The sequence below is a fragment of the Scyliorhinus canicula genome, chromosome 1 (genome assembly GCF_902713615.1).
Source record: "Scyliorhinus canicula chromosome 1, sScyCan1.1, whole genome shotgun sequence".
NCBI lineage: Eukaryota > Metazoa > Chordata > Chondrichthyes > Carcharhiniformes > Scyliorhinidae > Scyliorhinus > Scyliorhinus canicula.
In genome coordinates, this window is record NC_052146.1 from 312,013,323 (window position 1) to 312,030,833 (window position 17,511).

The window sequence follows — 17,511 nt, forward strand, 5'->3', positions numbered from 1 at the left end:
GGATCAAAGTGAGCCGGTCGCTGAAATTGACACTGCCCGCTGCTCTCTCCCTCCAATCCAACTTTTAAGTTTTAATGTTTCTGATTGGAGGGAGAGAGCAGCCGGCAGTGTCAATTTCAGCGGCCGGCTGATTACAGTGAGAGAGCAGCTTCCCTCTCCGGATCAAAGTGAGCCGGCCGCTGAAATTTTAATTGGATCCACGATGGGGGTTTTAAATTTATTTAAAAATCTATGCTAGCGCTTCCCATTGTGAGTCTACGGGGGTCTGACCTCTCCCCCCGCCCCCCGTAGACTCTCTGGGAAGCGCTAGCATAGATTTTTAAATAAATTTAAAACCCCCATCGTGGATATCCGCGGCTCGGTTGCAACACGGGTGGCTGTCTTGGACCCCAACACCCGCGTTATAAAGGGGGACTACTGTATTCGTCACGCACAAGACCATGCATCGTCCATGTCATTCTCTGCAAAATTAAACCACTTGTGCCTTTAAAGCAGGTTACAGCGGGCCCTCCAGTACCAGAGTTGTTCAACTAGATTGAGGAATGTTTTGAGTGTACCAAATTTGCAATAGTCATTGACATGTTGGGACGAGAATTCCCCTCAAATTGTTTTCAGTAATCGTCCCAGTTGATTGTGCTGTGATATCAGTAATGCTGTCAATTTCTGAGTAGCTGCTAATACGTCAGTCTGAGACAGCATTTCAGCACATCCTGGACATGCTGCTACAAGGTAATTATTACAAGGAATGTGTGAGCTCAAATATGTTATCACGCATGGAATTTACCAGACAAATGCCACAAAAGATCAGACAAGTGGATACAGGATTACCTGGTGATCTAACGCCAATCCCGATACTGCCATATATGTACTCCCAATGGTCTTGATCTTTTCAATATTCTCAAAGCGTGCATCACCCAACAGCTATGTAAAAAGACCATGGAAAAGAGAGGTTAACTTTACTCTGCTCAAATTAAGCAATAACATGTTGTAATCGCAGGATTATTCCCTGTGCCACGTCCCAGTGAGGCGAGGAATAGCAACTCTTACAACACCAGGTTAAAGTCCAACAGGTTTGATTCAAACACGAGCTTTCGGAGCGCAGCTGCGCTCCGAAAGCTCGTGTTTGAATCAAACCTGTTGGACTTTAACCTGGTGTCGTAAGACTTCTTATTGTGCTCACCCCAGTCCAACGCCAGCATCTCCACATCATTAGGAATAGGAAGATAGAGCAGCTAAACACGTGGCTAAACTGGTGGTGTAGGAGGGAGGGTTTCAGATTTCTGGACCATTGGGATCTCTTCCGGGGCAGGTGGGACCTGTACAAGAAGGACGGGCTGCATCTAAACTGGAACGGCACCAATATCCTGGCTGCGAGGTTTGCTAGTGTCACACGGGAGGATTGAAACTAGTATGGCGGGGGGGAACTAGTATGACCAGAGTGTGAGCTGAGAAGGTGTAATAACTGATGGGGAAATAGAGAACACAAATAATAGAACAACATCACCTCAGGCAAAACAAAAAGTGACAAGTGTGAGAAGGGAGGTGGTCAATGCAGGATTGAGGGTGTTGTACTTAAATGCGCGCAGTACACGGAACAAAGCAAATGAGCTTGTTACGCACATTGAAATTGGCCAGTGCATAGAATCATCGAATTTACAGTGCAGAAGGAGGCCATTAGGCCCATCGAGTCTGCACCAGTTCTTGGAAAGAGCACCCCACCCAACCCACACCTCCACCCTATCCCCATAACCCAGTAACCCCACCCAACACTAAGGGCAATTTAGCATGGCCAATCCACCTAACCTGAACATCTTAGAACTGTGGGAGAAAACTGGAGCACCCGGAGGAAACCCACGCACACACAGGGAGAACGTACAGACTCCGCACAGGCAGTGACCCAAGCCGGGAATCGAATCTGGGACCCTGGCGCTGTGAAGCAATCGTGCTAACCACTATCCTACTGTGCTGTACGATGTTGCGGGCATCACAGAGACGTAGCTGCAAGGGGATCAGGGCTGGGATCTAAATATCCAAGGATATGTGTCCTATCGAAAGGACAGGCAGATGGACAAAGGGGACGGGGTTGCATTGTTAGTAAGGAATGAAGTTAAATCGACAGCAAGGAGCGATATAGGATCAGAAGGCATAGAATCTCTGTGGGTAGAGTTGAGGAATCGCAAAGGTAAAAAGACCCTGATGGGAGTTATGTACAGGCCCCCGAGCAGGAGTCAGGATGTGGGGCAGAAAATAAATCAGGAAATAGAAAAGGCATGTAAAAAAGGCAATATCACAATAATCATGGGGAATTCAATATGCAGATGGACTGGGAAAATCAGGTTGGTAGTGGATCCCAAGAAATGGAATTTGTGGAATGTCTGAGAGATGTTTTTTTGGAGCAGCTTGTGACAGAGCCGACTAGGGAACAGGCAATTCTGGATTTGGTGATGTGTAATGAGGCAGACTTGATTAGGGAACTTAAGGTGAAGGAACCCTTAGGGAGCAGTGACCACAATCTGATAGAATTTACCCTGCAGTTTGAGAGGGAGAAGCTGCAATCAGATGTAACGGTATTACAATTAAATAAGGGTAACTACAAAGACATGAGGGAGGAGCTGGCCGGAGTTGATTGGAAAATGAAAAAGAAATGAAATGAAAATCGCTTATTGTCACGAGTAGGCTTCAATGAAGTTACTGTGAAAAGCCCCTAGTCGCCACATTCCGGCACCTGTACGGGGAGGCTGGTATGGGAATCAAACCGTGCTGCTGGCCTGCCTTGGTCTGCTTTAAAAGCCAGCGATTTAGCCCAGTGTGCTAAAGGAGCCGAGCAGGGAAGAAAGTTGAACAGCAACAGCAGGAGTTTTTGGGGGTTATTCGGGAGGCACAACAGAAATTCATCCCAAGGAGGAGGAAACATGCTAAGGGGAGGACAAGGCATCCATGGTTCATGAGGGAAGTCAAGTTCCCGTACCAGCCACCCCAAACAGGTGCCGGAATGTGGCGACTAGGGGCTTTTCACAGTAACTTCATTGAAGCCTACTCGTGACAATAAGCGATTTTCATTTTTTCATTTTCACAAGGACAGCATAAAAGCAAAAGAAAAAGCAGACAAAGTGGCGAGGATTAGCGGGAAGCCAGACGATTGGGAAGCCTTTAAAAGCGAGCAGTGGGCAACTAAAAAAACAATAAGGGGGAGAAGATGAAGTACGAGTGCGAGTTAGCTAGTAATATAAAGGAAGATAAGAAGAGTTTTTTCAATATATAAAAGGCAAGAGAGAGGCAAAAATAGACATTGGACCACTGGAAAATGTGGCTGGAGCAGTAATAATAGGAAACAAAGAAATGGCAGAGGAACTGAATAGTTACTTTGCATCAGTCTTCATGGTGGAAGACACCAGTAGGATGCCAGAGCTCCAGGAGAACCAGGGGGCAGAGGTGAGAACAAAGAACAAGAACAAAGAAAATTACAGCACAGGAACAGGCCCTTCGGCCCTCCCAGCCTGCGCCGATCCAGATCCTTCATCTAAACCTGTTGCCTATTTTCCAAAGTCTACTTCTTTCTGTTCCCCACCCGTTTATATACCTGTCCAGAGGCATCTTAAATGATGCTATCGTGCCCGCCTCTACCACCTCCGCTGGTAAAGCGTTCCAGGCACCCACCACCCTCTGCGTAAAACACTTTCCACGCACATCTCCCTTAAACATTTCCCCTCTCACCTTGAAATCGTGACCCCTTGTAACTGACACCCCCACTCTTGGAAAAAGCTTGTTGCTATCCACCCTGTCCAGACCTCTCATAATTTTGTAGACCTCAATCAGGTCCCCCCTCAACCTCCGTCTTTCCAACGAAAACAATCCTAATCTACTCAACCTTTCTTCATAGCTAGCACCCTCCATACCAGGCAACATCCTGGTGAACCTCCTCTGCTCCGTCTCCAAAGCATCCACATCCTTCTGGTAATGTGGCGACCAGAACTGTACGCAGTATTCCAAATGTGGCCGAACCAAAGTCCTATACAACTGTAACATGACCTGCCAACTCTTGTACTCAATACCCCGTCCGATGAAGGCAAGCATGCTGTATGCCTTCTTGACCACTTTATCGACTTGCGTTTCCACCTTCAGGGTACAATGGACCTGAACTCCCAGATCTCTCTGTACATCAATTTTCCCCAGGACTCTTCCATTGACCATATAGTCCGCTCTTGAGTTAGATCTTCACTAAGGAGAAGGTTCTGGGGAAACTGAAAGGTCTGAAGGTGGATAAATCACCTGGACCAGATGGACTCCCCAGGGTCCTAAAAGAGATAGCTGAGGACATTTTGGAGACGTTGGTGATGATCTTTCAGGAGTCACTGGAGGCAGGAAGGGTCCCAGAGGACTGGAAAGTGGCTAAAGTAACACTAGCTTCTTAACACTAGGTGTTTAAGAAGAGAGGGAAGCAGAAGACGGGAAATTATAGGCCGGTTAGCCTGACTTCGGTCATTGGTAAGATTTTAGAGTCTGTTATTAAAGATGATATTGGCCAAAATTGAATGGCGGAGCAGACTCGATGGGCGAATGGCCTAATTCTGATTCTATGTCTTATGGTCTTATAACCTGATCACAGACACTCAGTTTGGGTTCCGCCAGGGGCACTCAACCTCTGACCTCATTATAGCCTTGTTTCAAACACGGACAAAAGAGCTGAATACCAGAGGTGAGGTGAGAGTCACTGCCCTTGACATCAAGGCAGCATTTGACTGAGTGTGGCATCAAGTAGCCCGTAGCTAAACTGGACTCAATGGGACTTAGGGGGGAAACTAGATGGACTCATACCTGGCACAAAGGAAGATGGTTGTGGTGGTTGGAGGTCAATCATCTCAGCTCCAGGACATCACTGCAGGAGTCCCTCAGGGTCGTGTCCTCGGCCCAACCATCTTCAGCTGCTTCATCAATGATCTCCCTTCCATCAGAAGGTCAGAAGTGGGGATGTTTGCTGATGACTGCACAATGTTCAGCACCATTCGCGACTCCTCAGATAATGAAGCAGACCATGTCCAAATGCAGCAAGACCTGGACAATATCCAGGCTTGGGGCTGACAAGGGGAAAGTTACATTCGTGCCACACAAGCCCCAGGCAATGACCATCTCCTACAAGAGAGGATCTAACCACCGCCCCTTGACATTCAATGGTCATTACCCTGCAAAACAGATATACCATTTTGGATACTGTTGAAGGGAATAGCCTCTCAGGGAAAAACAACAACAGCCAAACTCACTGCACCATGGTTGGTTCTGCTGCAGAGGGGAGGAGTAAATAATGTGGGAATGCGATAGTTACAGGGGATTTAATTGGAAGGGAAATTGATAGGTGTTTCTGTGGCTGCAAACGGGACTCCAGGATGGAATGTTTCCTCCATGGTGCTAGGGTCAAGGATGTCTCGGAGCGGGTACAGGACATTCTGGAGGTGGGGGGGGTTGAACAGCTGGTGGTCATGGTCACATCGGTACCACTGACATAGGTAAAAAAGAGGTGTGAAGTCCTAACAGCAGGATACAGGGAGTTAGGAAGAAAGCTGAGAAGTCGGACCTCAAAGGTCGTGATCACAGGATTACTCCCAGTGCCACCTGCTGGTCAGAGTAGAAATAGCAGGATGTATCGTGGATAAATAGGGAGCTGAAGGGTTAGCACAATTGCTTCACAGCTCCAGAGTCCCAGGTTCGATTCCTGGCACTGTCTGTACGGAGTCTGCACGTTCTCCCCCTGTGTGCGTGGGTTTCCTCCGGGTGCTCCGGTTTCTCACACAGTCCAAAGATGTGCAGGTTGGGTGGATTGGCCAGGCTAAATTGCCCTTAGTGTCCAAATAGGTGGGATTATGGGGATAGGGTGGAGGTGTGGGGATTGGGTGGAGGTGTGGGCTTAGGTAGGATGCTCTTTCCAAGAGCCGGTACAGACTCGATAGGCCGAATGGCCTCCTTCTGCACTGTAAATTCTATGATTCTATGATAGACAGGGCACAAATAATTGAATGTGGGACAGTTGAGGAACAATGGTGGATGTTCAGGGAGATATTAAACACCTCTCAATTAAAGTATATTCCTGAGAGGAAGGGGAATTGAAAAAGGGAGAAAAATGTTCCATGGCTAAACAAGGAAGTCAAGGAAAACATAAAGGCAAAAACTAGGGTGTACCATACTGCGTGAGAAGCCCTGTGATGTACACACAATACTCCAGGTGTGGCCTCACCAATGCCCTGTATAATTGTAATATTGTTGACCTGCCGTGTATGAGCAACACCAGTCAGCATCATTTCGTATTCACACTGGGATACCTACATCATCAAAATCAGCGATGATCTCATTGAGCAGCTGCAGGCATTCAATTCCCTGCTGATTTCCCTCAGCTTGCGAGAAGAAAGCATGAAATTCTGGGATAGAAGCAAACAAAACTCCCACTTGATCGTGTGATTCACAGTACAGCTCCTGGAAACAGCCCAAAAAGAAAAATCAGGCCCAATATTCACCATCAGCATCATGTGAATGGTCACACAGAGTTCATTATAACACACAACAGGTTTAGTGTCAGCACAAAGTGGGATTAATGTTAACATGCAGCAAGGTTAGTAATAATGTACAGCAGGGTTAGTATTAACACACAGCGAGGTTAGTAATAATGTACAGCAGGGTTAGTATGAACAGACAGTGGGGTTAGTATTAACATACAGTGGGGTAAGTATTGACCAACAGCGGGGTTAGTATTAGCACACAGCGGGGTTAGTATTAACACACAGCGGGGTTAGTATTAACACACAGCGAGGTTAGTATTAACACACAGCGGGGTTAGTATTAAAACACAGCGGGGTTAGGATGAACACACAGCGAGGTTAGTATTAACACACAGCGGGGATAGTATTAACACACAGCAGGGTTAGTATTAACTCACAGTGGGGTTAGTATTAACACACAGCGAGGTTAGTATTAACACACAGCGGGGTTAGAATTAACCCACAGTGGGGTAAGTATTGACCCACAGCGGGGTTAGAATTAACACACAGCGGGGTTAGTATTAACACACAGCGAGGTTAGTATTAACACACAGCAGGGTTAGTATTAACACACAGCAGGGTTAGTATTAACACACAGCGGGGTTAGTATTAACACACAGCGGGGTTAGTATTGACCCACAGCGGTGTTAGTAATAATGTACAGCAGGGTTAGTATTAACACACAGCAGGATTATTATTAACACACAGTGAGGTTAGTATTAACACACAGCGGGGTTAGTATTACCACACAGCGACGTTAGTGTTAACACACAGCAGGTTTAGTATTAACACACAGCGGGGTTAGTATTAACACACAGCGAGGTTAGTATTAACACACAGCGGCGTTAGTATTAACACACAGCGGGGTTAGAATTAACACACAGCAGGGTTAGTATTAAAACACAGCGGGGTTAGTATTAACACACAGCGAGGTTAGTATTAACACACAGCGGGGTTAGTATAAACACACAGCGGGTTTAGTATTAACACACAGCGGGGTCAGTATTAACACACAGCGGGGTTAGTATTAACACACAGCAGGGTTAGTATTAACACACAGCGAGGTTAGTATTAACACACAGCGGGGTTAGTATTAACACACAGCAGGGTTAGTATTAACACACAGCGGGGTTAGTATTAACACACAGCGAGGTTAGTATTAACACACAGTGGGGTTAGTATTAACACACAGCGGGGTTAGTATTAACACACAGTGGGGTTAGTATTAACACACAGCAGGGTTAGTATTAACACACAGTGAGGTTAGTATTAACACACAGCGGGGTTAGTATTAACACACAGCGACGTTAGTATTAACACACAGCGGGTTTAGTATTAACACACAGCGGGGTTAGTATTAACACACAGCGAGGTTAGTATTAACACACAGCGGGTTTAGTATTAACACACAGCGGGGTTAGTATTAACACACAGCGGGGTTAGTATTAACACACAGCGGGGTTAGTATCAACACACAGCGAGGTTAGTATTAACACACAGCGGGGTTAGAATTAACCCACAGTGGGGTAAGTATTGACCCACAGCAGGATTATTATTAACACACAGTGAGGTTAGTATTAACACACAGCGGGGTTAGTATTACCACACAGCGACGTTAGTGTTAACACACAGCAGGTTTAGTATTAACACACAGCGGGGTTAGTATTAACACACAGCGAGGTTAGTATTAACACACAGCGGCGTTAGTATTAACACACAGCGGGGTTAGAATTAACACACAGCAGGGTTAGTATTAAAACACAGCGGGGTTAGTATTAACACACAGCGAGGTTAGTATTAACACACAGCGGGGTTAGTATAAACACACAGCGGGTTTAGTATTAACACACAGCGGGGTCAGTATTAACACACAGCGGGGTTAGTATTAACACACAGCAGGGTTAGTATTAACACACAGCGAGGTTAGTATTAACACACAGCGGGGTTAGTATTAACACACAGCAGGGTTAGTATTAACACACAGCGGGGTTAGTATTAACACACAGCGAGGTTAGTATTAACACACAGTGGGGTTAGTATTAACACACAGCGGGGTTAGTATTAACACACAGTGGGGTTAGTATTAACACACAGCAGGGTTAGTATTAACACACAGTGAGGTTAGTATTAACACACAGCGGGGTTAGTATTAACACACAGCGACGTTAGTATTAACACACAGCGGGTTTAGTATTAACACACAGCGGGGTTAGTATTAACACACAGCGAGGTTAGTATTAACACACAGCGGGTTTAGTATTAACACACAGCGGGGTTAGTATTAACACACAGCGGGGTTAGTATTAACACACAGCGGGGTTAGTATCAACACACAGCGAGGTTAGTATTAACACACAGCGGGGTTCGTATTAACACACAGCGGGGTTAGTATTAACACACAGCGGGGTTAGTATTAACACACAGCAGGGTTAGTATTAACACACAGCGGGGTTAGTATTAACACACAGCGAGGTTAGTATTAACACACAGCGAGGTTAGTATTAACACACAGCGAGGTTAGTATTAACACACAGCGAGGTTAGTATTAACACACAGCGGGGTTAGTATTAACACACAGCGAGGATAGTATTAACACACAGCGGGGTTAGTATTAACACACAGTGGGGTTAGTATTAACACACAGCGAGGTTAGTATTAACACACAGCGAGGTTAGTATTAACACACAGCGAGGATAGTATTAACACACAGCGAGGATAGTATTAACACACAGCGGGGTTAGTATTAACACACAGTGGGGTTAGTATTAACACACAGCGAGGTTAGTATTAACACACAGCGAGGTTAGTATTAACACACAGCGAGGTTAGTATTAACACACAGTGGGGTTAGTATTAACACACAGCAGGGTTAGTATTAACACACAGTGGCGTTAGTATTAACATACAGCGGGGTTAATATTAACACACAGCGAGGTTAGTATTAACACACAGCAGGGTTAGTATTAACACACAGCGAGGTTAGTATTAACACACAGTGAGGTTAGTATTAACACACAGCGGGGTTAGTATTAACACACAGCAGGGTTAGTGTTAACACACAGTGGGGTTAGTATTAACATACAGCGGGGTTAGTATTAACACACAGCGGGGTTAGTATTAAAACACAGCGGGGTTAGTATTAACACACAGTGGGGTTAGTATTAACACACAGTGGGGTTAGTATTAACACACAGCGGGGTTAGTATTAACACACAGCAGGGTTAGTATTAACACACAGCGAGGTTAGTATTAACACACAGCGGGGTTAGTATTAACACACAGCAGGGTTAGTATTAACACACAGCGGGGTTAGTATTAACACACAGCAGGGTTAGTATTAACACACAGCGGGGTTAGTATTAACACACAGCGAGGTTAGTATTAACACACAGCGGGGTTAGTATTAACACACAGCAGGGTTAGTATTAACACACAGTGAGGTTAGTATTAACACACAGCGGGGTTAGTATTAACACACAGCGACGTTAGTATTAACACACAGCGGGTTTAGTATTAACACACAGCGGGGTTAGTATTAACACACAGCGAGGTTAGTATTAACACACAGCGAGGTTAGTATTAACACACAGCGGGGTTAGTATCAACACACAGCGAGGTTAGTATTAACACACAGCGGGGTTAGTATTAACACACAGCGGGGTTAGTATTAACACACATCGAGGTTAGTATTAACACACAGCGAGGTTAGTATTAACACACAGCGAGGTTAGTATTAACACACAGCGAGGATTGTATTAACACACAGCGAGGTTAGTATTAACACACAGCGAGGTTAGTATTAACACACAGTGGGGTTAGTATTAACACACAGCAGGGTTAGTATTAACACACAGTGGGGTTAGTATTAACATACAGCGGGGTTAATATTAACACACAGTGAGGTTAGTATTAACACACAGCAGGGTTAGTATTAACACACAGTGGGGTGAGTATTAACATACAGCGGGGTTAGTATTAACACACAGCGGGGTTAGTATTAACACACAGCGGGGTTAGTATTAACACACAGCGGGGTTAGTATTAACACACAGCGGGGTTAGTATTAACACACAGCGAGGTTAGTATTAACACACAGCGAGGTTAGTATTAACACACAGCGGGGTTAGTATTAAAACACAGCGAGGTTAGTATTAACACACAGCAGGGTTAGTATTAACACACAGTGGCGTTAGTATTAACATACAGCAGGGTTAATATTAACACACAGCAAGGTTAGTATTAACACACAGCAGGGTTAGTATTAACACACAGCGAGGTTAGTATTAACACACAGTGAGGTTAGTATTAACACACAGTGAGGTTAGTATTAACACACAGCGGGGTTAGTATTAACACACAGCAGGGTTAGTGTTAACACACAGTGGGGTTAGTATTAACATACAGCGGGGTTAGTATTAACACACAGCGGGGTTAGTATTAACACACAGCGGGGTTAGTATTAACACACAGTGGGGTTAGTATTAACACACAGCAGGGTTAGTATTAACACACAGTGGGGTTAGTATTAACATACAGCGGGGTTAATATTAACACACAGCGAGGTTAGTATTAACACACAGCAGGGTTAGTATTAACACACAGTGGGGTGAGTATTAACATACAGCGGGGTTAGTATTAACACACAGCGGGGTTAGTATTAACACACAGCGGGGTTAGTATTAACACACAGCGGGGTTAGTATTAACACACAGCGAGGTTAGTATTAACACACAGCGAGGTTAGTATTAACACACAGCGGGGTTAGTATTAAAACACAGCGAGGTTAGTATTAACACACAGCAGGGTTAGTATTAACACACAGTGGCGTTAGTATTAACATACAGCGGGGTTAATATTAACACACAGCGAGGTTAGTATTAACACACAGCAGGGTTAGTATTAACACACAGCGAGGTTAGTATTAACACACAGTGAGGTTAGTATTAACACACAGCGGGGTTAGTATTAACACACAGCAGGGTTAGTGTTAACACACAGTGGGGTTAGTATTAACATACAGCGGGGTTAGTATTAACACACAGCGGGGTTAGTATTAACACACAGCGGGGTTAGTATTAACACACAGTGGGGTTAGTATTAACACACAGTGGGGTTAGTATTAACACACAGCGGGGTTAGTATTAACACACAGCAGGGTTAGTATTAACACACAGCGAGGTTAGTATTAACACACAGCGGGGTTAGTATTAACACACAGCAGGGTTAGTATTAACACACAGCGGGGTTAGTATTAACACACAGCAGGGTTAGTATTAACACACAGCGGGGTTAGTATTAACACACAGCGAGGTTAGTATTAACACACAGCGGGGTTAGTATTAACACACAGCAGGGTTAGTATTAACACACAGTGAGGTTAGTATTAACACACAGCGGGGTTAGTATTAACACACAGCGACGTTAGTATTAACACACAGCGGGTTTAGTATTAACACACAGCGGGGTTAGTATTAACACACAGCGAGGTTAGTATTAACACACAGCGAGGTTAGTATTAACACACAGCGGGGTTAGTATCAACACACAGCGAGGTTAGTATTAACACACAGCGGGGTTCGTATTAACACACAGCGGGGTTAGTATTAACACACATCGAGGTTAGTATTAACACACAGCGAGGTTAGTATTAACACACAGCGAGGTTAGTATTAACACACAGCGAGGATTGTATTAACACACAGCGAGGTTAGTATTAACACACAGCGAGGTTAGTATTAACACACAGTGGGGTTAGTATTAACACACAGCAGGGTTAGTATTAACACACAGTGGGGTTAGTATTAACATACAGCGGGGTTAATATTAACACACAGTGAGGTTAGTATTAACACACAGCAGGGTTAGTATTAACACACAGTGGGGTGAGTATTAACATACAGCGGGGTTAGTATTAACACACAGCGGGGTTAGTATTAACACACAGCGGGGTTAGTATTAACACACAGCGGGGTTAGTATTAACACACAGCGAGGTTAGTATTAACACGCAGCGAGGTTAGTATTAACACACAGCGGGGTTAGTATTAAAACACAGCGAGGTTAGTATTAACACACAGCAGGGTTAGTATTAACACACAGTGGCGTTAGTATTAACATACAGCAGGGTTAATATTAACACACAGCAAGGTTAGCATTAACACACAGCAGGGTTAGTATTAACACACAGCGAGGTTAGTATTAACACACAGTGAGGTTAGTATTAACACACAGTGAGGTTAGTATTAACACACAGCGGGGTTAGTATTAACACACAGCAGGGTTAGTGTTAACACACAGTGGGGTTAGTATTAACATACAGCGGGGTTAGTATTAACACACAGCGGGGTTAGTATTAACACACAGCGGGGTTAGTATTAACACACAGTGGGGTTAGTATTAACACACAGCAGGGTTAGTATTAACACACAGTGGGGTTAGTATTAACATACAGCGGGGTTAATATTAACACACAGCGAGGTTAGTATTAACACACAGCAGGGTTAGTATTAACACACAGTGGGGTGAGTATTAACATACAGCGGGGTTAGTATTAACACACAGCGGGGTTAGTATTAACACACAGCGGGGTTAGTATTAACACACAGCGGGGTTAGTATTAACACACAGCGAGGTTAGTATTAACACACAGCGAGGTTAGTATTAACACACAGCGGGGTTAGTATTAAAACACAGCGAGGTTAGTATTAACACACAGCAGGGTTAGTATTAACACACAGTGGCGTTAGTATTAACATACAGCGGGGTTAATATTAACACACAGCGAGGTTAGTATTAACACACAGCAGGGTTAGTATTAACACACAGCGAGGTTAGTATTAACACACAGTGAGGTTAGTATTAACACACAGCGGGGATAGTATTAACACACAGCAGGGTTAGTGTTAACACACAGTGGGGTTAGTATTAACATACAGCGGGGTTAGTATTAACACACAGCGGGGTTAGTATTAACACACAGCGGGGTTAGTATTAACACACAGTGGGGTTAGTATTAACACACAGTGGGGTTAGTATTAACACACAGCGGGGTTAGTATTAACACACAGCAGGGTTAGTATTAACACACAGCGAGGTTAGTATTAACACACAGCGGGGTTAGTATTAACACACAGCAGGGTTAGTATTAACACACAGCGGGGTTAGTATTAACACACAGCGAGGTTAGTATTAACACACAGTGGGGTTAGTATTAACACACAGCGGGGTTAGTATTAACACACAGTGGGGTTAGTATTAACACACAGCAGGTTTAGTATTAACACACAGTGAGGTTAGTATTAACACACAGCGGGGTTAGTATTAACACACAGCGACGTTAGTATTAACACACAGCGGGTTTAGTATTAACACACAGCGGGGTTAGTATTAACACACAGCGAGGTTAGAATTAACACACAGCGAGGTTAGTATTAACACACAGCGGGGTTAGTATCAACACACAGCGAGGTTAGTATTAACACACAGCGGGGTTCGTATTAACACACAGCGGGGTTAGTATTAACACACATCGAGGTTAGTATTAACACACAGCGAGGTTAGTATTAACACACAGCGAGGTTAGTATTAACACACAGCGAGGATTGTATTAACACACAGCGAGGTTAGTATTAACACACAGCGAGGATAGTATTAACACACAGTTGGGTTAGTATTAACACACAGCAGGGTTAGTATTAACACACAGTGGGGTTAGTATTAACATACAGCGGGGTTAATATTAACACACAGCGAGGTTAGTATTAACACACAGCAGGGTTAGTATTAACACACAGTGGGGTGAGTATTAACATACAGCGGGGTTAGTATTAACACACAGCGGGGTTAGTATTAACACACAGCGGGGTTAGTATTAACACACAGCGGGGTTAGTATTAACACACAGCGAGGTTAGTATTAACACACAGCGAGGTTAGTATTAACACACAGCGGGGTTAGTATTAAAACACAGCGAGGTTAGTATTAACACACAGCAGGGTTAGTATTAACACACAGTGGCGTTAGTATTAACATACAGCGGGGTTAATATTAACACACAGCGAGGTTAGTATTAACACACAGCAGGGTTAGTATTAACACACAGCGAGGTTAGTATTAACACACAGTGAGGTTAGTATTAACACACAGCGGGGTTAGTATTAACACACAGCAGGGTTAGTGTTAACACACAGTGGGGTTAGTATTAACATACAGCGGGGTTAGTATTAACACACAGCGGGGTTAGTATTAACACACAGCGGGGTTAGTATTAACACACAGTGGGGTTAGTATTAACACACAGTGGGGTTAGTATTAACACACAGCGGGGTTAGTATTAACACACTGCGAGGTTAGTATTAACACACAGTGGGGTTAGTATTACACACAGCGGGGTTAGTATTAACACACAGTGGGGTTAGTATTAACACACAGTGAGGTTAGTATTAACACACAGCGGGGTTAGTATTACACACAGCGGGGTTAGTATTAACACACAGTGGGGTTAGTATTAACATACAGCGGGGTTAGTATTAACACACAGCGGGGTTAGTATTAACACACAGCGGGATTAGTATTAACACACAGCAGGGTTAGTATTAACACACAGCGAGGTTAGTATTAACACACAGCGAGGTTAGTATTAACACACAGTGGGGTTAGTATTAACACACAGCGAGGTTAGTATTAACACACAGCGAGGATAGTATTAACACACAGCGAGGATAGTATTAACACACAGCGGGGTTAGTATTAACACACAGTGGGGTTAGTATTAAAACACAGCGAGGTTAGTATTAAAAACAGCAAGGTTAGTATTAGCACACAGCAGGGTTAGTATTAACACACAGCGGGGTTAGTATTAACACACAGCGGGGTTAGTATTAACACACAGCATGGTTAGTATTAACACACAGCGGGGTTAATATTAACACACAGCGGGGTTAGTATTAACACACAGCGGGGTTCGTATTAACACACAGCGGGGTTAGTATTAACACACAGCGGGGTTAGTATTAACACACAGCGGGGTTAATATTAACACACAGCGTGGTTAGTATTAACACACAGCGGGGTTAGTATTAAAACACAGCGAGGTTAGTATTAACACACAGCAAGGTTAGTATTAACACACAGCAGGGTTAGTATTAACACACAGCAGGGTTAGTATTAACACACAGCGGGGTTAGTATTAACACACAGCGAGGTTAGTATTAACACACAGCATGGTTAGTATTAACACACAGCGGGGTCAGTATTAACAGACTGCGGGGTTAGTATTAACACACAGCGGGGTTAGTATTAACACACAGCAGGGTTAGTATTAACACACAGCGAGGTTAGTACTAACACACAGCAGGGATAGTATTAACACACAGCGGGGTTAGTATTAACACACAGCGGGGTTAGTATTAACACACAGCGGGGTTAGTATTAACACACAGCGAGGTTAGTATTAACACACAGAGGGGTTAGTATTAACACACAGCGAGGTTAGTATTAACACACAGCAGGGTTAGTATTAACACACAGCGAGGTTAGAATTAAAACACAGCGAGGTTAGTATTAACACACAGTAGGGTTAGTATTAACACACAGCAGGGTTAGCATTAACACACAGCGGGGTTAGTATTAACACACAGCGAGGTTAGTATTAACACACAGCAGGGTTAGTATTAACACACAGTGGGTTTAGTATTAACACACAGCGGGGTTAGTATTAACACAAAACGGGGTTAGTATTAACACACAGTGGGGTTAGTATTAACACACAGCGAGGTTAGTATTAACACACAGCGAGGTTAGTATTAAAACACAGCGAGGTTAGTATTAACACACAGCGGGGTTAGTATTAACACACAGCGGGGTTAGTATTAACACACAGCGGGGTTAGTATTAACACACAGCGGGGTTAGTATTAACACACAGCGGGGTTAGCATTAACACACAGCGGGGTTAGTATTAACACACAGCGGGGTTAGTATTAACACACAGCGGGGTTAGTATTAACACACAGCAGGGTTAGTATTAACACACAGCAGGGATAGTATTAACACACAGTGGGGGTAGTATTAACACACAGCAGGGTTAGTATTAACACAGCGGGGTTAGTATTAACAAACAGCGGGGTTAGTATTAACACACAGCGGGGTTAGTATTAACACAGCGGGGTTAGTATTACACACAGCGGGGTTAGTATTAACACCCAGTGAGGTTAGTATTAACACACAGTGGGGTTAGTATTAACACACAGCGGGGTTAGTATTAACAGACAGCGGGGTTAGTATTAACACAAAGCGGGGTTAGTATTAACACACAGTGGAGTTAGTATTAACACCACAGCGGGGTTAGTATTAACACACAGCGAGGTTAGTATTAACACACAGCGAGGTTAGTATTAACACAAAGCGGGGTTAGTATTAACACACAGCGGGGTTAGTATTAACACACAGCGGGGTTAGTATTAACACACAGCGGAGTTAGTATTAACACCACAGCGGGGTTAGTATTAACACACAGCGAGGTTAGTATTAACACACAGCGAGGTTAGTATTAACACACAGTGGAGTTAGTATTAACACCACAGCGGGGTTAGTATTAACACACAGCGAGGTTAGTATTAACACACAGCGAGGTTAGTATTAACACACAGCGGGGTTAGTATTAACAGACATCGAGGTTAGTATTAACACACAGCGAGGTTAGTATTAACAGACAGCGAGGTTAGTATTAACACACAGCGGGGTTAGTATTAACACACAGCGAGGTTAGTATTAACACACAGCGAGGTTAGTATTAACACACAGCAGGGTTAGTATTAACACACGGCGAGGTTAGTATTAACACACAGCGAGGTTAGTATTAACAGACAGCGGGGTTAGTATTAACACACAGCGAGGTTAGTATTAACAGACAGCGAGGTTAGTATTAACACACAGCGAGGTTAGTATTAACAGACAGCGAGGTTAGTATTAACACACAGCGGGGTTAGT

The 17,511-nt window shown here is 44.1% G+C and overlaps 1 protein-coding gene across 2 annotated transcripts in view; it reads right to left on the reverse strand.

Annotated features, from left to right (window-relative positions):
• The window catches only part of LOC119976849 (adenylate cyclase type 8-like), a 221,708-nt gene that overhangs the window by 27,617 nt on the left and 176,580 nt on the right, over positions 1-17,511 (reverse strand). For both annotated transcript variants that reach the window (XM_038817615.1, XM_038817613.1), the window contains 2 exons: positions 6,316-6,462; positions 829-921 (listed from right to left, as the gene is read on the reverse strand). In XM_038817615.1, the coding sequence (XP_038673543.1) occupies positions 829-921; positions 6,316-6,462 (240 nt within the window). The remainder of the gene's footprint in view (positions 1-828; positions 922-6,315; positions 6,463-17,511) is intronic.